At 35.9% G+C, this 24,784-nt stretch overlaps 2 protein-coding genes across 2 annotated transcripts; both read left to right on the forward strand.

Annotated features, from left to right (window-relative positions):
• Nucleotides 1–15,210: 15,210 nt before the first annotated feature.
• Nucleotides 15,211–18,081, forward strand: LOC116142137 (DExH-box ATP-dependent RNA helicase DExH9-like). The gene is made up of 5 exons (XM_031427576.1): nucleotides 15,211–15,629; nucleotides 16,367–16,567; nucleotides 16,648–16,866; nucleotides 17,260–17,424; nucleotides 18,028–18,081. The coding sequence occupies exons 1-5, from the start codon at nucleotides 15,354–15,356 to the stop codon at nucleotides 18,079–18,081; spliced, it is 915 nt and encodes a 304-aa protein (XP_031283436.1). The 5' UTR covers nucleotides 15,211–15,353.
• A 1,295-nt stretch (nucleotides 18,082–19,376) lies between these two features.
• Nucleotides 19,377–23,484, forward strand: LOC116142138 (DExH-box ATP-dependent RNA helicase DExH9-like). Its single transcript, XM_031427577.1, has 7 exons — nucleotides 19,377–19,795; nucleotides 20,533–20,733; nucleotides 20,814–21,032; nucleotides 21,426–21,764; nucleotides 22,346–22,450; nucleotides 23,071–23,181; nucleotides 23,320–23,484. Exons 1-7 carry the CDS (start codon nucleotides 19,520–19,522, stop codon nucleotides 23,482–23,484), a joined length of 1,416 nt encoding a protein of 471 aa, XP_031283437.1. The 5' UTR covers nucleotides 19,377–19,519.
• The last annotated feature ends 1,300 nt before the right edge of the window (nucleotides 23,485–24,784 follow it).

The following is a 24,784-nucleotide window of genomic DNA, read 5'->3' on the forward strand; positions in this document are numbered from 1 at the left end:
GGACAGAAATGCCCCGTAATACATGTTACTATTTTACCCACAAATAATTAAAATTTTGGATAGTAATGCCCTTATTATGAAAACTATTTACATGAATACCACCCAAAACACCCCAGCCACCCAAGATGACCGTCGACCGCCAGCCACCACCACCAACTATAGCCAATAGTCACCAAAACGGTGCACAACCGACTGCATCTGGCCGACCATACAGCGATCTGGTCATTTCGGGCCAGATTCATAGCCATAAACGGCCAGATCTGGCCAGTCGTGCACCGTTTCAATGACTGTCAGCAATGGCTGGCAGCCGACAATCGTCTTAGGTGATCAGGGGTTATTTTGTTAAATTTTAAACTTTTATTGTGGTTGGGGCGTTTTACTTAAATTCTCAAATGTAGGGGGTAAAAGTAACAATCTAAATAATCAAATAATAATAATAATAATAATATTTATTATTATTATTATTATTATAATGTTTAAAAAGAGGGGCAATTCAATGAATGGCTCTCCTGGAATTTTTTTATTCCCCCCAACCAAACATATTAATTATTTATACCCACCAATTTAACCAAACACATATAATATAGTATTCCCCTTAATCTTCAAGGTAATCTATCTTTAAGGTAATCCTATTTTTTAAGTAATAAAACATTCCTGAAACCAAAGGCTTACCTCCCAGTAATACAACATTCCCAAAACCAAACGCCTTCTACTCTTAGAAGGCATTTGGTTGGGGATCATCTCCCTCTACTGAGGTAATGTCATCATATATTACTTAGATTACCATGTTTGATTGTCAAGTAATATAAGATTCCAGTAACCTTCCAAAACCAATAATAATTATTATTGGTTATATAGGTGGTAATTTGATTACCTCTCATTTTCTTAGGTATTTTAAGATTACTTGGTGATGTTAATTTTATTACAATTTTACCCCTTATTAATAAATTTTTTGGACAAAAATGCCCTTATTTTGAAATTAATTTACATTAAGTTTTTAGACAGTAATGCCTTTACACTTAAAACAAATTGCAGGCCACCAAAGACCACCACTGCTCAACAGGAACCACTGCTAACCGACATGGCCAGGACGGCGTACAACCGGTCAGATCTGGCTAGTCGTGTGCCAATTTAGCCTTTTCTGGCCAGATCCACCATGGACTTGGCCGGAAACGACCAGATCTATGACCAAATATCTGCTCGTTGATGGCCAAATTCTGGCAGTGATCTGGCCGCTAACAACGATTAGAATCTGGCCTTCAAAGGCCAGATCTCTGTTTGTAGATCTGGCCATTTCCGAATTTGGTCAGAAGCACTCATATTGGTGCACGATCGGCTAGATCCAGTCGGTCATGCGTTGTTCTGAAAACTTTCGTCTGTCGTCCGATGGTGGTGACCAACGACCAGTTGTCCTCTTGTGTGGCTGGGGTGCTTTAGTTGATTTTTAAACTTTTATTGTGAAGGTGTTTAGCTAAATTAACAAATATAGGCTGTTAAAAAATAATCTATAGTAATATAATAATATTAAAATAGAAGGGCAATTCAATAATCTATATAACATACCCACTAATTTATTCCTCTCAATAAACATATATAACATACCCATCAATTTATTCCAATCTAACCAAATATATTTTCCTAAACATTCACATTAATCTTCAATGTAATCTATCTTCTCATTAATATAACATTCTTAGTAATACAATATTCTCTGAACCAAACACACCCTTATAGTTATAAGTGAGAACTTAATTCATTTACTAATGTTTTATTCTTTTTGTTATATTTCTTTATTCTTAGGAGGCGTTTGAATCATATAATGTTTTATTATAGGAGGATATTATATTAAAGGAAAGAAATATCACCTTAAAGATTACTTGGAATGTTTAGAAAATGAGTTTGGTTGGTTCGAATAAATTGGTGAATAATATGTTTGGTTGGGAGGATAAATGAGTGGGTATGTTATATAAATTACTAAATTGCCCTCCTTTTTAAATATTAATATAATAGTATTTTTTATTATTATTTTTTGAATCATTTCTTTTAACCCCCTACATTTGAAATTTTGCTAAAACACCTGAGCCATATAAAACTTTAATTTATAGCAAAATCTCCCCCATCCACTCCAAGCCACTGCCGGTTACCGCTGGCAGTCGATGGAATAGTGCACGACTGGCCATATATGGCTGGTCGTGCTCTGACAAAGCCAAAAATGGTCATGGATCACAAATCCATGGCCGAAAAATAGCTAGATCTATGGCCATTTCACGGCCAAAGATGTGGTCGTGAAGCGGCCACAAATCTGGCTGTAAAAAGGCCAAATCTGGCCGTGCCATTTCACGGCCACATCTTTGGCCGTGAAACGGCCATAGAAACGCCACATCATGGCTGGTGGTGGTCTTGGGTGGCTGTGGATATTTTGTTAACTTTAAACTTTTTTTGTGGTAGGGGTGTTTTAGCTAATTTTTTAAATGTAGAGGGGTTGGGTAATTGTTATTTGGTAGACATTTGAGAGCAATTGTGTCTGAAATGACTTTTAATTAAGAGCAAAATAGGTAGAAAATTCAGATTACCTCGATAATGTTTTAATAACACCCTCTAACAAGGTAATCGGATTACCCCCCACATTACTAACAGTAAACACTATTTGCAATAAAAGATTCCTGTAATATTTTATTACTTGCAAACCAAACACCGGAATCTTGCAAAATAAACGAAGATTACCCCCATTATCTTATATATCCCCGATCCAAACGCACCTTTATTGTTACTTTGTTATACATATTATTGATTTCTTTAATTGCTACTTAATAGAAGTCTAAAAGATGTTTTTGTGTTTGTAGAAGTTATGTGATTGAATTATTTTATTATTAGTGACAATTAATTCTTGCATGCATGTTTTTCTTAGATAATATTACATGAGATTAATCATTAAATTTTTTCAAATATTTAATTTGATTTATACTAAAATATTCTAAACATCTTGTTTGCCACATGGTGACATGGAGTCAAGGACAATTGGACATGGACACTTGAAGATTGTTTAATTTTATAAAAATTAGATATTTATTTTTATAATACTTTATAATATTTGTATTAAATATATAGAAAAAATAATTTTAAGGAAGGAATCAAATAATAAAATCAATCTATTATTATTTGGTTAATTTCAAAAAATTCTCTAGAAGATTGATGTCCCAACTTATTATTCAAGGACCACTTGCCCCCCAAAATAAATTTGATTAGATTATCAAAAAACCAATACAAGAATATACACAAATTGCACAAATAAAAATATCAAATTATACAAATTCAATTATGAAAATTCAAATTAGTTGGAGTGGTGATAGTGATTTATGAATCAATTAATTAATTTACTAAATAAATTATGTTAAAATTGAATATAGTTTTATTAATTTTATGAAATATCAAATTTTTTTCTAAATACTCTATAATATTTAATTTTATATTAAATTTTTAATTTTTATTCAATGGTTTATAAAATTACAAATTACAAAGGCTTGATGTATGATGTATCTCTGATTATAGTTTTATTAATAGGCTTTGATTATGACAAAATAGTGTTATCAATCTTACATGTATTTTTAATTTTCATAGACAGTAATTCACATAATAAAGTTTTGTAGCCATTAAAAAAAAAAAAAAAAACAATTATCAAAATTTAGTCAGTTAATTTAATTTGTTTTAAGCATTTGCAAATTGCAGGGAAAAAACCAAACAATTTATGTTACTGTCTATAGATTATATACAAATAATTAATAAATAACAAAAATCATACAGGGAATGACCCCCGGGGGGGAGGGTGAATTTGTGTGGGTAGGGAATTTTTCTCGCAAATTCCCCGCATATAGGGTGGGTGGGGACGAGGTTAGAGAATGGGGTCCCCAGCCTCGACCTACCTTACGCCCATCCCCCTACTTTACATCTTAAGGGGCCGTTTGGATAATATAATGTTTTATTATAAGGGAATATTATATTAACGGAATAAAAGATCACCTTAAGGGGTTGTTTGGATCGGGGGTAAATAAGATAATGAGGGTAATATTTGTTTATTTTGCAAGATTTCTATGTTTGGTTTGCAAGTAATAAAATATTACAATAATATTTTATTGCAAATAGTGGTTATTGTTGGTAATATGGGGGGTAATCTTATTACCTTACTATGGGGTGTTATTAAAACATTACTAAGGTAATATGATTTTTCTTCCCATTTTGCCCTTAATTAAAAACCATTTCGAATACAATTGCCTTCAAATGTCTACCAAATAACAATTAGCCCAGCCCTGCTACATTTGAGAAATTAGCTTAAACACCACAGCCACCAAAAAGTTTAAAAGTTAACAAAATATCCCTAGCCACCCAAGAGCACCGCCAGCCGTCGACGTAATGGTGCACGATCGGCGGGATCTGGCTGGTCATGATCTAGCGTTTCTATGGCCGTTTCACGGCCAAAGATATGGTCGTAAAAAGGCTAGATCTTTGGCTGTGAAACGACCATAGATCTGGCCGTGAAAAGGCCAGATCTTTGGCTGTGACATTTCACAACCAAAGATCTAGCCTTTTCACAACTAGATCTGTGGCCGTGAAATGACTATAGATTTGGCTAGTTTCTGACATTTTCGGCTTTGTTGACGCATGACCGGCCATATACGGCCAGTCATGCGCCATTTCATTGGCTGTCGGCGGTGGTGGCTGGCTGCCGGCAATGGCTTAGGGTAAGTAGGGGTGATTTTGCTACAAATTAAAGTTTTATATGGCTATGGTGTTTTAGCAAAATTTCAAATGTAGGGGGTTAAAAAAAATTCAAAAAATAAATAATAAAAAATACTATTATATTAATATTTAAAAAGGAGGGTAATTTATTAATCTATATAATATACCCATCCATTATCCTTCCAACCAAGCATATGATTCACCAATTTATTCGAACCAACCAAACACATTTTTTAAACATTCTAGTTATCTTCAAGGTGATGTTTCTTTCTGTTAATATAATATACCCCTATAATAAAACATTATATGATTCAAACGCCCCCTGAAGATTATTGGGAATGTTTAGAAAATATGTTTGGTTGGTTCGAATAAATTGGTAAATAATATGTTTGGTTGGGAGGATAAAGGGTGGGTATGTTATATAGATTACTAAATTGCCCTCATTTTTAAATATTAATATAACAGTATTTTTTATTATTATTTTTTGAATAGTTTCTTTTAATCCCCTAATTTTTAGATTTAGCAAAAACACCCTAGCAACCAAAAACATTTTAAACTTAACAAAAATACCCTTACCCACCCGAAGCCACTGCCTGCAGCCAGCAAGCCACCACAACTGGCGACAACTGGCAGTGCCACATCTTTGGTCATGAAACGGCCATAGATCTTGCAGTGAAAAGCCTCACCAGCGCACAGTCGATCGTATGCAAAAACCGAACAGAACCGATAACTGAACCAAAAAACCGGTTAACCGAAAAAACGGTTCGGTTACGGTTCGAAAAATTCAAAAAACCGAATTTCCGATTCGGTTACCGGTTCGGGAGAAAATAAAAAGCGGTTAACCGAAACCGGTTTTTTGAACCGGTTTAACAATATTATAATATTATATATATATATATATAAATATAATATATATATAAATATTAAATAAAAATAATAATATTTTAATGTATTGTTAATAGTGGCAATAGATATATGAATGTCTAATTTATTTGGATATGTAATATTTATATTTACAATTTAATTAGGAAAAAATAAAAAAATAAGTTTTAAAAAAAAGGGAAATCGGTTAACCGAAAAACCGGTTTTCCCTCCAAACCGGTTCAGTTTCGGTTCGGTCAAAAAGCGGTTAACTGCTTTTGAACATCCCTACCGGCGGTGGGCGACGGGCTGGTAGTGGTGGACTGTTCTGGTATAATGCATTTCTGTAAATAATGACAATAACAAGGGCAATGTCGTTCGAAAAATTTAAAAGCGAGGACAAAAGTGTCTGCATCAATGAATTGAGTGTTTTGTAAATGTTTAAAATATAAGGTAATTGGACCAAAGGCTCAACTGTTGGGGCAGCATGGAAACAAAACCAAACATCGTCATCTGCTCAATTTAAAAAATTACCCCAGTTATCTAATATTGACCCCATCCAAACGGCCCCTCAAGGCCATAAAATTTTACTTTTGTAATCCTTTTATAAAATCATATCATTCCATAATCTGTTTGATATATAATCACTTTTCAAATTAACTTATCGAAGTAAATTATTTTTACGAGTCAATGATAATCCCATTACGCATCCATTATCATATGTCAACTTCACAAAAGTATATAAAGATAAATTATATTATTACGTTAGAAAATAGACTTGCTTTTATAAGGATTGATTTCATTCACTCAAAAATATAATTAAGTCTTAAACGTTCAAATGATTTTAGAAAGTATGCAGTTTTGATATTTGTTATGTCTTAGAAGATTTAGAGATAAAAGAAGTATTTAATATTTCTCCAAATGAAATTAACTCATTTTAAAATAAAGAATCAAAATTTGTAATTTTACAAGTTTTTATTAATATGTAGCATATATTTAACAAATCTCTAGTTAATTGGTTTTTTTGACAATTATAATTATAATTATAATGTTTTTGAATCACAACTCTTATCCTAAAGGAGGTGCGTGGAAGCTGATTCGGATATTTGGTTAAAAAATAAAAAAATTGTTAACTCTCATCCCAAAGGAGGTGCGCGCAAATTGGTTTGACAAGGGTTAACAACTAACCTTGATTAAATAATAATATCACGGTAAAAAAAAAAAAGTGAAAGTGTGAAACGTTGAAATTAAATAACAAAATACACAAGCCGCTCAAGGGGCAAATGATTAAAAGGCTATGTAGTTTTTTAGTCTTTACTAAATGGCTTTATTTTTTATTAAGACAAACTAATAACAATTAAACACTAATTATGACTTAATTAGGATTAATGAAGTATTGTGTAATCTTTTAAAAATTATAATATGTCCCCAAAAACCTGAAATTCTTGCAAACAAACCCAAACATAACATCTTCTTCTTCTTCCTCCCGCCATTAACGCATCCATCCTCTGGTTGCTGTTTATTCTAAGTTTTGTCTACATCTTCTTCTTCCTCCTTCCTGTACATCTTCTTCTTCCTCCTTCCTGCACATCCCCTTCTTCCTGCCATTAACACTATCTTTTTCCTTTGCCATTAACATCTTCTCCACCACAAATCCTCATTCTCTTCCTCCTGACATTTCATCTAGGTATGTTTATCTCCCTTTTCTATTTTATATTTCGATTTACAAAGATTTAATGATGGATTGGGTTTGTGTTATGATTTTGATTTAGTTGTTTAGGTTGTTGGGTTTGTTTGATGTAATGCAAGTTGAAATGAGTGAAATTTGTTGACTATTTTCTTACATTGTGGGTAGCTAGGGTTGGTAGCACCGATTGTAGGTGGAGATGACTGAAAATGTGTTCTGGATATGATGGATCGCTTAAGCGATCTAGTATGTCTGGTATAATGCAACAGATCACAGATCGCTTAAGCAATCAGGTATATGGTAGAAGATCGCTTAAGCGATCTGCTATAAGTTTGGTATATGGCAGCATATCGCTTAAGCAATCAGGTAAATGGCAGAAGATGGCTTAAGCGATCTGCTATAAGTTTGGTATATGGCAGCAAATCGCTTAAGCGATCAAGTAAATGGCAGAAGATCGCTTAAGCGATCCAGTAAGTGATATACTAGATCGCTTAAATGATACACCAAATCCCTCAAGCGACTTTGCAGATGCTTTTTAAAATCTTTCAACCTTTAATACATCAGTTAATAATTTTTTTTTTTCTTGCATTATAAGTACTTGGCTATTATTAGACATGAGACAAGTTGTTTTGGATGCTGAATATTTTGGTGAGTGGGTGGAGGAAGAAAGTTACTGGAAATGGATTAGGAAGAGCAAAGAAGTTATACCAATTGCTGTGAACATAAAGGTTAGTTTTGATGAGTTGATTGATGAAATAATTAGAAGAGGTGATTTGAGTTGCTCACGTAGTGATATAGTTGTGAAGTATGTTTTAAGCAGAGTTCCTGAATAATATAAGGTATCTCCTGCTATATTAAAGTCGGATGAAGGTGTGAAGTTATATATGATTGATGTGGGCAATAATGGTTCGAGGCCGATTTTAAGGGCTTCTTTTGTAGATATACCATTGGAAGTTGGTTCAAAGGAAGAGGATAACAAGGAAGTTGGTGGAGAGAATGCTGGTTTTAATTTGAACTATGAGGGCATTGATTTCTTAGTTGAAAAATCAAGAGTAGGCAGTGATTTGGGTGGTGAGGAGGACACTATAGAAGAGGTTGGTCATGTGTGGCAGAATGAAAATGTTAACAAGGAGGACCCCATACATGTTCCTGCAGATGTAGAGATTCCTTTAAATACAGATTATGTAGAAGGTGTAGTTTATGAGGAAGAGAACACTATGGTCCTTGATGCAAGTTTAGAGGTGGCAATTGCAGGTAGTAGTGAATCAACCATGTTTTTACTGATGGATCGGACTTGCTCGTAAGGTATTTATTTGACAACAAAGAGGAAGTGGTGAGGGAGTTAAAACTTGTTGCCGTGAGAGGTAATTTTGAGTTCATCACCAAAAAGTCTAATTCATCGGTAGTGATGTTTGTATGTCGTGTCCGAAAGTGTAAGTTGTTGTTTTATTGTAGAATGTTGGCGGAGTCCGAAAAATTTATTGTTAGCACACATACCTGTGAGCACACACGTGAGTTGGGACATATTTCAAGTGAGCATCGACAAGCCTCCACTGATGTTATTGGACAGTTTGTCAAAAGTCAGTTTGTTGAAGGGAAATATCCATCTCCTAAGGACATTCAGAGACTTGTGCGCTCAGAGTTGAGATGCGCTATTAGTTACTAGAAATGTTGGAAAGGGAGACAAAATGCACAAGATTTTGTGAGAGGCACGCTGGAGCACGGGTACGCAGTATTAGAAGCGTACCATTATATGCTTGAGTTGACAAACCAAGGTAGCAAGACGGCTTTGAAGTGGGACAAGAATATGAGGTTTAAATATTTTTTTATTACTTACGGTGCTGCTATAAGGGGTTTTGTAAACATGAGAAAGGTGTTGGTTGTTGATGGTTTCTTTTTTACGGGAAAGTATGGAGGTACATTGTTGGTGGCCACTACACAGGACAATGAGAATCACACATATCTCGTTGCATGGTGTGTGGTTAACTCTAAGAACGACAAGTTGTGGACTTGGTTTTTTCAGCAATTACTTACAATAGTGTCTGACAGTGACGAGTTGTGCATAATATCTGATAGGCACTACTCTATAAAGAAGGGGATTGCCACTATTTACCCTCAAGCACATCACAGATTTTGTTGGCACCTTGGTGAGAACATAAAACAAAAGTTTAAGCGTGTTGGCCTCTTTCAAACATATTACATGGTAGCAAAAGCTTATCGAGTTGATGAGTTCGAGGAGCATTTTTGGCAAATCCGAATCAGGGATGATAGAATTGCTAAGTATCTTGAGTATGATGTTGGTTTCAAAGGATGGAGTAGAGCTTACTTTCCTGAAAGAAGGTTTGATGTCATGACCACGAACATAGCCAAGTCCATAAATTCGAAGTTTTTAATAGAAAGAGAGTTTCCAATAGTTGCCATTTTTTATGCAATCCAGAGGACATTGTCACGGTGGTTCCATGAGCGTCGTACGGAGTCAGATAATTTTATCGCAACCTTTGTTCCGTTAGCTGAAAAGTTATTGTGAGAACGTATGGAACTATTAAATGCACTGTTTGCCAATCCTTTTAATGCTCAAGAGTTCACTGTGCGCGGCTATGGTTCGGATGCCTTAGTTAACCTTCTTAGTAAAACTTGAAGTTGTAAAGTGCTTGACATTCAACGTTTACCTTGTCCTCATGCATTAGCAGCACTAAAACACCAACGGAAGCCAGATTTTGATTCAAGAATTTACATGGAACTTTGCTCCCCCCTCTTTATGGCAAATCACTACATGTTGGCTTATTTGGAAACGATATATCTAGTTCCTCCAGAAGAGCAGTGGGTGGTGCCGCCAGAGTTGGTTGACATTATCATCCATCCGCCATTCAAGAAGACAGAAAAGGGGAGAGAAAGAGTTAAGCGTATTCCATCAGCCTATGAGGTTCCCCGGAGGATGAATAAATGCTCAATTTGCAAGCAACCTGGCCACAAGAGAAGCAGTTTCCAAAATTGATCACATGCAGATCTAGAAAATTAGGTTTGAACTGATCGTAGCAAGAAAGTAAGTAATCTGCAGATAAGATCGGATCGCTTAAACGACATAAGATCGCTTAAGCGATCGGTTGTTATCTGCAAATCGTTTAAACGACCTAAGATCTACTCTTATCTGCATATTTGAATATTAGATCGCTTAAATGATCTGCTGCTCAGATCAGATCTGAACACTAGATCGCTTAAGCGATTTGCTGCTCAGATCAGATCTGGTGACCACCAGATGGCTTAAGCGATCTTTTTTTATATGCAGATCTGACAAGCAGATCGCTTAAGCGATCTAATGAAGTTATTACGTTTCTCTTTTGTGGTGAATTAAACTAATTTTATGTCCGTGTATTTCCAGCTATGTCATCAAGAAGAATGATGAAATCGAGAGAGTTGCCAAGGTCAACCGTTGAAGAGTTGTTGTTTTCAACTTTTTATGTTTTAAATTTAATTATTACCTTAAATAAATCATCTTTTATAACGTATTAAATCAAATTAATTATTTTTCATTTTCATCCATTTTAAAAAGGGTTTAAGTAAGTAAAATTTTGCATATTACCTCTGTACGACAATGATTGCTGCCCAAAGAAGTAAGATAGGCAAAATAAATATTATCAACATAATTGTCGTATTAAGTCAATCGATCAATCAATTTACTGAATTAGTCACGAGTTTGGCATGTTAGTAGAAACGTATCTCATTTCACAAATATGGATGGTTATGATTGAATATAGAGCTCACCCACAATACGAAATATAATTTCTTACTCAAACGTGCACAATATCAAAGATCGGTGAGATAAGAAGCAAAATGACCTTGGTCGCTTAAGCGATTCATCAAAAGTGAAGAATCGCTTAAGTGATCTTGATTCTACCTTGATCTATGATCGCTTAAGTGATCTTGATTCTACCTTGATCTACGATCGCTTAAGCGACCAAGAGTAAAAATGAAAAATAACTTCAGCGAGACCTTAAATCGCTTAAGCGATCATGCACCTGGGGTGACTTGATTCTGCCTTGGACATGATCGCTTAAGCAACCAAGGGTAAAAGTGAAACATCGCTTAAGTGATCTTGATCCTGGCTTGTACGTAATCGTTTAAACGACTGGATATGATCGCTTCAGCAACTAAAGCTAAATATACTGGATCGCTTAAGAGAGACCTAAAATCGCTTAAGCGATCCAGTATAGTCGGATGACCTATATTCTGCCTTGACAAGATCGTGTAAGCGATTTATTATCGCATAAGCGACCAAGGCTAAATAGACAGGATCGCTTAAGCGAAATCATATATCACTTAAGCGATTAAGGGTAATTTACTTTGGTACTTTATAAACATTAAAATTTGTATTATATAGAATCATTTTATACTTTAATATTTCTTTTCCATGTTGTATGTACAAATGTAAAAAAATTAGTTTAATTAAAATATAATTTTGAAAAAAAATCGATTAAGTGATATAAATAATCAAATCAAATGACACAAGACAGATCATGATCCACTAAACTAATCGTACAATAAAAATTGAAGCTTATTTCAATCTAATCATTCTCAAATACATTATCCATATTTATGAAATGAGGTACGTTTCTACTAACATGTCACGCCAGTGCGCTATGACATTCGTTCATATATCATACGGTTGTAACCTTAATATGTGTTGATGGAATTAGGTTGCAAATAATCCTTCTTAATTGGCCTTAATAAGTGTTAATAACCGATGTCGCTAAACATTAACGTTAATAATCATGTCATGTTGTGAACGTCCGAAGTTCACATTAACGTCACTTAATATGGGATTGACAACCTACTCAAAAAAAGAAAAAAAGAAAAAAAAGAGGAATCGAATTGCTTAAGCAATCTAGTGTTTATAAGCTTTCATCGCTTAAGCGATAATGTAAATCGCTTAAGCAATCTTGTGAAAGGCATAATAAAAATAATCTAAATATACTGGATTGCTTAAGAGATTTCATGTCTCGCTTAAGTGATCATGTATATTTAGCCTTAGTCGCTTAAGCGATCTAGTACAGTCGCTTAAGTGATCACGTACAAGCCAGAATCACGATCACTTAAGCGATGCTTCACTTTTACCCTTGGTCGCTTAAGCGATCACATGCAAGGTAGAATCAAGATCTACCCAGATGCACGATTGCTTAAGCAATTTACTGTCTTGCTTAAGCGATTCTTTGCTTTTACCCTTGGTTGCTTAAGCGATTTGAGATCGCTTAAGCAATCATGTGCAAGGCAGAATCAATATCTGCCTAGATGCACGATTGCTTAAGTGATTATGGTCTCGTTTAAGCGATTCTTCACTTTTACCCTTAGTCGCTTAAGCGATTTGGGATTTCTTAAGCGATCAAGTCCAAGGCAGAATCAAGATCTGCCTAGATGCATGATCACTTAAGCGATTTATGCTTTTTTTCACTTTTACCACTGGTTGCTTAAGCGATCAAGTCTAAGGTAGAATCAAGATCTGTCGAGATGCACGATCACTTAAGCGATTTATAGTCTCGCTTAAGCGTTTCTTCACTTTTACCCTTGGTCGCTTAAGCGATCAAGTGCAAAGCAAAATCAAGATCTATTTAGATGCACGATCACTTAAGCGATTTATTGTCTTGCTTAAGTGATTCTTCACTTTTACCCTTGGTCGCTTAAGTGATTTAAGATCGCTTAAGCGATCAAGTCCAAGGTAGAATCAAGATATGTCCATATGTACGATCGTTTAAGTGATTTATTGTCTCACTTAAGCAATTCTTCACTTTTACCCTTGGTCGCTTAAGTGATCATGAATCGCTTAAGCAATCATGTCCATGGCAGAATCTAGATGTTCCTAGATGCACAATCGCTTAAGCGGTTTATTTTCTAGCTTAAGCGATCCTGTATAGAAAACCTTTGGTCGCTTAAGCGATTTATGTAGTCGTTCACATATCTCTTAAGCGATCATGGACAATACATATTTTTTCCAGCTTTTCTCTTGAATTTTGACAAACTTAAATCACCAACACATATTAATTCCATATTTTCTCCTGAATTTGACAACCTAATTGCATCCACACATCAATGCCATGTAACAAGAATACTAAATAAACTCAAACTCAAAAGAGGGAAAGAAATACTGAATTGCTTTTGTACAAATAAGAAACGTGTCAATTACATTAAATTACAACATTATATACAACAAATAAATGTCCTACGTACACTCAAAACAAAAGCAGGGCTGGAAGCCTCCATCCCCCCTCTTCATCATTCTCTCCAACCACTTCCCTATCCTCCAAAATTATCCAGCTCACCTTCAGCATCAACAGCAACAACAACAACCTCTCCGTATTCTTCTACAACACCCTTTCTAACATTATCCAACCTTGGCCTTGGCCATAAAGCATACATAACACCATAACCCAAGTATCAACAACCTGACGCCTAACAACACCAGCTGATCTAGTTCAAGACAATCCAATTATTCAAGACAACCCAATTAGACAACATCACATAAACTACAAACTTCTAAGTCCAACTTTCATACTTTTTGATGACAACATCAACAATGACTTTGATTAGGTTCTGGTCAGTCAAAAAGGATCCATATGCCCAATGTTGTGGCAGGTTCCATGAGGTTTAAGGGTTGAGGATGGCAGGAGGTGGCGGAATAAGGGGGCTGGCCACGCAATATGCAGGGCAACCCTCTAGGCCCCCTATTTTGCCACCTCCTGCTATCCCCAGCCCTCCAACCTCCCACAAACAACCTCCCTACGGCCTCTCTTGCCTTCCCCCATCCTTTGGAACCCAAACAAAGCCACTCTCTCGATCCCGGCCAACTGCTCGATAAAACGCCATAACCACTGTAACAATAAAACCAACTACATATCCTCCAAATTCGCACAAATCAATCAAATTTCTCATCAAATTCAAAATCACAAGTAAAAAACGTACCCTTTCTTCACCAGCGTCCTCCTCCTCACCTGAATTCTCGCCGACGTCCTCCTCTTCAGAACCATTTTTCGATTCTTCTCTCTATTCTTGTGCTGCTGTTGTCTCTTCTGCCTCTGGACCACCTTGACTCATCGGATGATCCACCGGAGCGTCTTCTTCGACAACGTTTGAATAGTCGCCGCCGTCGGAGTCTAGGATTTGGAGTGGGGTTGGGTTTTCCTCCTCTTTGTGAATACCAGCCATGATTTTGTGTAAGGAAGCTTTATGATCAAATATTTGCCGGAAATAGGACACTTTTATCGTTGGAAATCGTAGAGAAATCAAAGGTGTTCATCGGTCATTCTTTAGGTATATGGCTCGATTAAGCGATTTTGACGGGTGGGGGTCGTTTTTAATTTTTAAAATTTAAATAAACTTCCGTTAATTATAATATTATCTACATATATTTAAATTTTTTCAGTTTAATCCATTTTACATGTTTAATAAATCGTAAGTGCGCCACGTCAGTTTTTTTAACTTCAAAAAAATTGTAAAATATTTGCAAGGTTATTTTTTTAAATGCAAATGTAGGAGGTATGCCAGTTAAGGGGGTGTTTGTCTAAGCTTATAAACTGGTCAAACTAGCTTATAAGCTCTAAAATTAAGCTAACCTGTTTGTTTTTAACTTTTTGGAGTTTATAAGTTGAGCTTATAAACAAAAAAAAAAAGGTACTATTACCACATTATCTTTGTTTAATTTTAAAATTTTATATTATATCTTTATTTAATATAATATTATTTTTAGTTATTTTATAATAAAATATACTTATAAACTATATTTTATCAAACACGTTAACTACCTATAAGTATTTTAACCAAACACGTAATTGTTTAAATTTCAAATGGTTAAATCACTTGCTAATTTTCGTAAGCTAGACTAACATTCCCTAAATTTCCACGCCGCTCAATCAAACCACTCTTCACTGTCGCCTCCTTCCTCGCTCACCAAAATCGTTCGCCTCCGCCGCACGCCGCGTACGGGCCACCACGTGACCACGACGAACCGTTTAGAGTTTATAATCCAAATTTGATTCATTTAGGGTTCCCTATTCAATTCTTCACTTAAACTCTTTGTTAAACAATGAATCCACTAAAGAGGAAGTCAATTGAAGAGCCGTCGGGCTCAACACCGCCACAGAAGCACCAAAGTGAGAACTCAAACGGCGCCGTTTTGGTCGAAAAAACTGTTACTTGCTTACACGACGTGTCGTATCCGCCAGGTTATGAGCCGACTTCAACTACAACAACTGCCACCGGAACTCAAGATGAGTCCAAACCAGCAAAGGAGTTCCCTTTCACTCTCGACCCCTTCCAATCCGAAGCTATTAAGTGTCTCGATAATGGCGAGTCGGTTATGGTTAGTTCGTTTTTAATTTGTTTATTTATTTGCTTTTATGGTTTTGATTGATTATTCGTTTGGTTATTGCTTGGTTTTGTATATATGTATGAGCTTTTGTGTTGAAAACTATAATTTTTTAAAGAGTGGGACTATTTACGATGAAGAAACCGACTCTCAATACTTATTTTTCTAAGGAAACTCTGTACTAAGAATTTAAATAGATTTTAGTTTGTATACTTTCGTAATTCTACCACTAAATTGACAGATTAGTGCTTAATTGGATATAATACTCAATGAAAACGAATTTTTTTGTTGGAAGTTGATTAAAGAAATCATATCTATAGTTGTAGTAATAGTGTTACCGTGTGTGGTTAGCAAAATGGGTGTGTAGGGTTTTTTTTTTGGATGCAAGTAGCCCCACCCTTATGAAATTTAATTTGGGTTTGGGAGTTCTTTTGTAGAATGGTGAAAACTGCTTTCTGTGAAATTACGTAGAGCGTTGTTTCGAAAGCAGTTATCAATTGCTTCTCCAAAGAAAAATTCAAGTGTTTTTACTAATTTAGGTATTGTTTTACTTGAAAATTACTAGTACTCAATTGAAGTGCACCTTCAAGTGCTTCTCCATGCTTTACTTTTTACTGCGGTTTTGACTTTTTGGAAGTGCTTTTGTTGATGTTAGAAGTGAGCTTGAATTTGAAATTAATGAGGTATTCTTTTTTCATAATATAAATTGCTTGGTATCGTTGTTTTGATAGGTATCAGCCCATACTTCAGCTGGGAAAACAGTAGTAGCATTGTATGCAATTGCTATGTCGTTGCGGAATAAGCAACGGGTCATATATACTTCACCAATTAAGGCACTTAGCAACCAAAAGTATAGGGAGTTTAAAGAAGAGTTTTCAGATGTTGGTTTGATGACTGGGGATGTAACAATTGATCCAAATGCTTCTTGTTTGGTAGGTCATATTGGTAATATCAGTTTTTGTCTTTTGAAGCAATTTAATCTATGGACTGCTTATATGTAGTTTACTTTCAGGTGATGACTACTGAAATCTGGCGTAGCATGCAATATAAAGGTTCGGAAGTTACGCGAGAGGTGGCTTGGGTCATATTTGATGAGGTACACTACATGCGTGATCGGGAGCGAGGTGTGGTATGGGAAGAGAGCATTGTTATGGCCCCTAAGAACTCTCAATTTGTATTCCTCTCGGCAACTGTGCCAAATGCAAAGGAATTTGCTGATTGGGTTGCAAAGGTGATTTACTCAAGCCATTCCTGAATTTGTTTACCATATTTCTTATTGAAACCTGTAAAAAGAAGTCTTTATCATCTGTTTTACTTAAAACTATCTACGATGCTTGTTAGTGCTCACATCGTCCTTGTCTTCAGAAGAGTAGAGTATATTGAGCAACATATGGGTTGTTTCCTGTTAACAGTGATGACTTTGCTTTTATCTAATCTAGAAGAGAAACTTGAAATATTTTCTCTAAAACCTGGAATGGGAAGACCATAAGAATTGTCAGTTTATATCATCTCTGTGCAATTATTGATCCCTGTTCTCTTATTTCAGATCACTCATTTGATCAAATTAGTTTATTTGAGCTGTTAATGGAAATATTGCTTGCTTGTTGTGGTGTTTTTGATGCAGGTCCACCAACAACCATGTCACATTGTTTATACCGACTATCGACCAACACCCCTTCAGCACTACATTTTCCCTGCTGGAGGTCATGGTCTATACTTAGTGGTGGATGAAAAGGGGAAATTTCGCGAGGACAGCTTTCATAAAGCGTTAAATGCACTAGTCCCCCTTGTTTTTTCCAGCTTTTCTCTTGAATTTTGACAAACTTAAATCACCAACACATATTAATTCCATATTTTCTCCTGAATTTGACAACCTAATTGCATCCACACATCAATGCCATGTAACAAGAATACTAAATAAACTCAAACTCAAAAGAGGGAAAGAAATACTGAATTGCTTTTGTACAAATTTGAAATGTGTCAATTACATTAAATTACAACATTATATACAACAAATAAATGTCCTACGTACACTCAAAACAAAAGCAGGGCTGGAAGCCTCCATCCCCCCTCTTCATCATTCTCTCCAACCACTTCCCTATCCTCCAAAATTATCCAGCTCACCTTCAGCATCAACAGCAACAACAACAACCTCTCCGTATTCTTCTACAACACCCTTTCTAACATTATCCAACCTTGGCCTTGGCCATAAAGCATACATAACACCATAACCCAAGTATCAACAACCTGACGCCTAACAACACCAGCTGATCTAGTTCAAGACAATCCAATTATTCAAGACAACCCAATTAGACAACATCACATAAACTACAAACTTCTAAGTCCAACTTTCATACTTTTTGATGACAACATCAACAATGACTTTGATTAGGTTCTGGTCAGTCAAAAAGGATCCATATGCCCAATGTTGTGGCAGGTTCCATGAGGTTTAAGGGTTGAGGATGGCAGGAGGTGGCGGAATAAGGGGGCTGGCCACGCAATATGCAGGGCAACCCTCTAGGCCCCCTATTTTGCCACCTCCTGCTATCCCCAGCCCTCCAACCTCCCACAAACAACCTCCCTACGGCCTCTCTTGCCTTCCCCCATCCTTTGGAACCCAAACAAAGCCACTCTCTCGATCCCGGCCAACTGCTCGATAAAACGCCATAACCACTGTAACAATAAAACCAACTACATATCCTCCAAATTCGCACAAATCAATCAAATTTCTCATCAAATTCAAAATCACAAGTAAAAAACGTACCCTTTCTTCACCAGCGTCCTCCTCCTCACCTGAATTCTCGCCGACGTCCTCCTCTTCAGAACCATTTTTCGATTCTTCTCTCTATTCTTGTGCTGCTGTTGTCTCTTCTGCCTCTGGACCACCTTGACTCATCGGATGATCCACCGGAGCGTCTTCTTCGACAACGTTTGAATAGTCGCCGCCGTCGGAGTCTAGGATTTGGAGTGGGGTTGGGTTTTCCTCCTCTTTGTGAATACCAGCCATGATTTTGTGTAAGGAAGCTTTATGATCAAATATTTGCCGGAAATAGGACACTTTTATCGTTGGAAATCGTAGAGAAATCAAAGGTGTTCATCGGTCATTCTTTAGGTATATGGCTCGATTAAGCGATTTTGACGGGTGGGGGTCGTTTTTAATTTTTAAAATTTAAATAAACTTCCGTTAATTATAATATTATCTACATATATTTAAATTTTTTCAGTTTAATCCATTTTACATGTTTAATAAATCGTAAGTGCGCCACGTCAGTTTTTTTAACTTCAAAAAAATTGTAAAATATTTGCAAGGTTATTTTTTTAAATGCAAATGTAGGAGGTATGCCAGTTAAGGGGGTGTTTGTCTAAGCTTATAAACTGGTCAAACTAGCTTATAAGCTCTAAAATTAAGCTAACCTGTTTGTTTTTAACTTTTTGGAGTTTATAAGTTGAGCTTATAAACAAAAAAAAAAAGGTACTATTACCACATTATCTTTGTTTAATTTTAAAATTTTATATTATATCTTTATTTAATATAATATTATTTTTAGTTATTTTATAATAAAATATACTTATAAACTATATTTTATCAAACACGTTAACTACCTATAAGTATTTTAACCAAACACGTAATTGTTTAAATTTCAAATGGTTAAATCACTTGCTAATTTTCGTAAGCTAGACTAACATTCCCTAAATTTCCACGCCGCTCAATCAAACCACTCTTCACTGTCGCCTCCTTCCTCGCTCACCAAAATCGTTCGCCTCCGCCGCACGCCGCGTACGGGCCACCACGTGACCACGACGAACCGTTTAGAGTTTATAATCCAAATTTGATTCATTTAGGGTTCCCTATTCAATTCTTCACTTAAACTCTTTGTTAAACAATGAATCCACTAAAGAGGAAGTCAATTGAAGAGCCGTCGGGCTCAACACCGCCACAGAAGCACCAAAGTGAGAACTCAAACGGCGCCGTTTTGGTCGAAAAAACTGTTACTTGCTTACACGACGTGTCGTATCCGCCAGGTTATGAGCCGACTTCAACTACAACAACTGCCACCGGAACTCAAGATGAGTCCAAACCAGCAAAGGAGTTCCCTTTCACTCTCGACCCCTTCCAATCCGAAGCTATTAAGTGTCTCGATAATGGCGAGTCGGTTATGGTTAGTTCGTTTTTAATTTGTTTATTTATTTGCTTTTATGGTTTTGATTGATTATTCGTTTGGTTATTGCTTGGTTTTGTATATATGTATGAGCTTTTGTGTTGAAAACTATAATTTTTTAAAGAGTGGGACTATTTACGATGAAGAAACCGACTCTCAATACTTATTTTTCTAAGGAAACTCTGTACTAAGAATTTAAATAGATTTTAGTTTGTATACTTTCGTAATTCTACCACTAAATTGACAGATTAGTGCTTAATTGGATATAATACTCAATGAAAACGAATTTTTTTGTTGGAAGTTGATTAAAGAAATCATATCTATAGTTGTAGTAATAGTGTTACCGTGTGTGGTTAGCAAAATGGGTGTGTAGGGTTTTTTTTTTGGATGCAAGTAGCCCCACCCTTATGAAATTTAATTTGGGTTTGGGAGTTCTTTTGTAGAATGGTGAAAACTGCTTTCTGTGAAATTACGTAGAGCGTTGTTTCGAAAGCAGTTATCAATTGCTTCTCCAAAGAAAAATTCAAGTGTTTTTACTAATTTAGGTATTGTTTTACTTGAAAATTACTAGTACTCAATTGAAGTGCACCTTCAAGTGCTTCTCCATGCTTTACTTTTTACTGCGGTTTTGACTTTTTGGAAGTGCTTTTGTTGATGTTAGAAGTGAGCTTGAATTTGAAATTAATGAGGTATTCTTTTTTCATAATATAAATTGCTTGGTATCGTTGTTTTGATAGGTATCAGCCCATACTTCAGCTGGGAAAACAGTAGTAGCATTGTATGCAATTGCTATGTCGTTGCGGAATAAGCAACGGGTCATATATACTTCACCAATTAAGGCACTTAGCAACCAAAAGTATAGGGAGTTTAAAGAAGAGTTTTCAGATGTTGGTTTGATGACTGGGGATGTAACAATTGATCCAAATGCTTCTTGTTTGGTAGGTCATATTGGTAATATCAGTTTTTGTCTTTTGAAGCAATTTAATCTATGGACTGCTTATATGTAGTTTACTTTCAGGTGATGACTACTGAAATCTGGCGTAGCATGCAATATAAAGGTTCGGAAGTTACGCGAGAGGTGGCTTGGGTCATATTTGATGAGGTACACTACATGCGTGATCGGGAGCGAGGTGTGGTATGGGAAGAGAGCATTGTTATGGCCCCTAAGAACTCTCAATTTGTATTCCTCTCGGCAACTGTGCCAAATGCAAAGGAATTTGCTGATTGGGTTGCAAAGGTGATTTACTCAAGCCATTCCTGAATTTGTTTACCATATTTCTTATTGAAACCTGTAAAAAGAAGTCTTTATCATCTGTTTTACTTAAAACTATCTACGATGCTTGTTAGTGCTCACATCGTCCTTGTCTTCAGAAGAGTAGAGTATATTGAGCAACATATGGGTTGTTTCCTGTTAACAGTGATGACTTTGCTTTTATCTAATCTAGAAGAGAAACTTGAAATATTTTCTCTAAAACCTGGAATGGGAAGACCATAAGAATTGTCAGTTTATATCATCTCTGTGCAATTATTGATCCCTGTTCTCTTATTTCAGATCACTCATTTGATCAAATTAGTTTATTTGAGCTGTTAATGGAAATATTGCTTGCTTGTTGTGGTGTTTTTGATGCAGGTCCACCAACAACCATGTCACATTGTTTATACCGACTATCGACCAACACCCCTTCAGCACTACATTTTCCCTGCTGGAGGTCATGGTCTATACTTAGTGGTGGATGAAAAGGGGAAATTTCGCGAGGACAGCTTTCATAAAGCGTTAAATGCACTAGTCCCCACTGGTGAGGGTGACAAGAAAAGAGAGAATGGGAAGCGACATAAAGGTTCAGTATCAGGCAAAGTTGGTGAGGAAAGTGACATCTTCAAGATGGTCAAAATGATTATTCAGCGTCAGTATGACCCTGTCATAATTTTCAGTTTTAGCAAAAGGGATTGTGAATTTCTCGCAATGCAGGTTAGTTGCTTCCTTTTCTAATATTTCCTTTTTTTCCCCTTCTCTCTCTTTTTGGTGGTGAAGATTGCATATGCATGCTCCTATCTATACATCATCTTCAGACCTAAACAGTTTTATCTTGGTCAATGTTTTTAGCTATTGATGTCATTTCTGGTTGAGTCAGACTTTAAAGCATGCGACCTATATCCTCAAGCTCTGATTTATTTGTAAGTCAAGATGCTTATTTAGCGTAATCTATGATATAGTGTGTGAAATCTTTTTAAATTTGCCTCAACCTAACATTGGAGTCATTTACCTGCTCACTGTACCTTCTCCTCCTTTTGTCTCGTACTGAAATTTGATGCAGAATCCAATGCTTTTCCTTTTTCACGTATCTATTGGAAGATGAAGAAGGCCCTTAACCTTTAGCTAATACAGAAAAAGGGCTTAATTGATTGCTCAAAAGCCCTCTTTTCTCTAATAAAATACATTGTTGTCACTTTTATTTTGTTTGTATTTGCATTAAAGATCCATGACATGTCTGTACTTTTCTGGATATGAGAATTCTTGATTATCATTCTTTTTTTTGTTTCCTATCATAGATGGCAAAAATGGATCTAACTGAAGATGATGAGAAAGTGAACATAGAAACAATATATTGGAGTGCCATGGACATGCTTTCAGACGACGATAAGAAGCTACCTCAGGCAAGTCGTCATTCCTCTTATTCCAAATTGCATGCCTTCTTGTGTTTCTGTCTGCTGGCGTTGAATGTGAGTGTGTGTCAATAAAATATCTGGTTAAGGGTATTTATTCTGGAACATTTTTGGTGGTTGAATTGAGTGGTTAATGGTTGTGTGATTGAAGGAGAGATTCTTGAGCAAATTATTATAGAAGGGAGTCCTGCATTATTTGGATTTGGATCCTCCTATTAGACATGAGAAAATTTTGATTATTAGTATAAGTTTATCAACTGTCATACCATTTGTTGTTTAGTGAATGAGAATTTAATTCTATCTGATTTCTGAAGCCAAATTTAGGTATTCCTCTTTAATTCCACATCCCATCTTTGATGGATTTTAGTGTTCTATTTAACAGTATCATGTGTATAGAACAGGTGATCCTGTTATTCTTTTACAAGGGAGGATGATGTTTAATAGTTACCCTGTGTTTTCTCAATGTTTAAAGTTGTTATTGCTAAAAACAATTGCTTTTAGTGGCTGTACCAATACCACCTTATTGTATTTTAGTTTAGTGTGTAGACATGTCTACTTTGTTTTTAGCAAAGATTTTAATTATCATGTTGCTGTATATTGTTTGTACACAGGTTTCAAATATGTTACCCCTTTTGAAACGTGGAATTGGTGTGCATCATTCTGGCTTACTTCCCATACTGAAAGAAGTGATTGAGATATTATTTCAAGAAGGACTAATCAAGGTTAGGAGCAAATTATTTGTTTATTCATTCTTATAGTGAAAAGTACACATGCATTCATGCAGATGGTTATGCATGTTTCAAGAGTTAATGATTTGCTATAGTTTACTGAATCGTTCTCTTGGGTGGTTACATTCACAGATGCCCTCTGACTATAAATATAATTACCAATTTGGACAGGCCATTAGCCCGCTCCATATGAGTTTCTTAGTTGATGCATCAGTCTATTGTATGAAAGTTGTCTTTCTGAATCTTGTTCCTGTTTACTTTCATCTTGTTTTCAGTGATATCTCTCTCCAAACATAAATAAGAAATTATCCCTATGTTTAACTAATAGGGATACTGTTGCGAACCTACCCAGATTTCTCAATCACTCACACATACAATAGCTCATAATCGAAACAAACAGCAGTTTATAGCAACCTCTAGAGTTCCAGAATAACATAAGAGAAGTATTTCATTGATAATCAGTTTACACCACTCTAGACCATCTCTCAAATAAAGAACTACTGGATTTAATTAACTACACTGAAAATAAGAGAAACCAAGCTAGAACATAATAGAAACTGATATGCTGGACTTCGAGGGCCAGCTACCTCCCCTTTTCCTCACTTCTTTCTCGATGCCTATTTACCCTTCTGCTGCTCCTTTTATTCATTTCTTCTACTAATTGTATTCGATTAGGTCTAAACTTAACATAAGAACCAGTAATGGTTTTTCATAAAACTATATGAAGCAGGGGCAACACAATAACTCCAATAGTATTCTTTCGGGGGAATTATTTTCTCACCCAAGGTTTGGCGTACTTACATTTCCCACCCCAAAACTTTGAGAAATACAATTTTCCACCCCTTGCTGAACGAAAACCGTTAACTTTAACGTGAGAAGGGCAATAAAGTCACTTCACTAAAAGCTTACATATTAAACAATTAAAATATAACTTTGTCACCAAATAAGTCAATGTAGCAAATATCTTTTTCTCATCCTCTACTTGAAGAAAAAGAAAAAGAACAAAGCAAAACCCATTTTCTTCTTTATGCAATCGTGAGCTACCCTAGAAATTTCGCAATTTTTTTTTTTTTTTGTGGATTATTGCTATTTTGATGATTGAAGTCGGGTTCCAATTGTTTGGGATTTCTAGCCGTTGTAGGTTGATTGTGTGGCGGCTTCAATGGCTTGATGTAGTTGCTAGTGGCAATTTTCTATGGGCAGTTGAGCTCGCCCTTCGCTGGCGAGCATGGTCGCACAACGGTAGTGGCTATCGGCCGCAAATATCACACAGCGCAGAGTAACTGCGCCACATGTTCAACCATCTTTTTTTCGAATTTCACTTTTGATCAATGTTTTAAAAATCAACCTGGGGCTAAACCCAGCAAAGTGGCTAGGTCTCAGGTTGACTGGTTTAACACGTGTCACATAAAAAAAATTTCAATTTTTTTGTATCGACGCACGTTTGCACGCGTCGATGGCGACCTTTTTTCTGGCTATTTTCTCACCCAAAATCACCCCCGTCACCACCTTTGGAACCCTTACCCTCTCCTTTTCAAAACCATGCACTTTATCCCCTCTCATCACTAGCCGATTGTCAGCTACGACAACAATGTCA

Source organism: Pistacia vera, unplaced genomic scaffold, assembly GCF_008641045.1.
Source record: "Pistacia vera cultivar Batoury unplaced genomic scaffold, PisVer_v2 Contig405, whole genome shotgun sequence".
Lineage (NCBI taxonomy): Eukaryota > Viridiplantae > Streptophyta > Magnoliopsida > Sapindales > Anacardiaceae > Pistacia > Pistacia vera.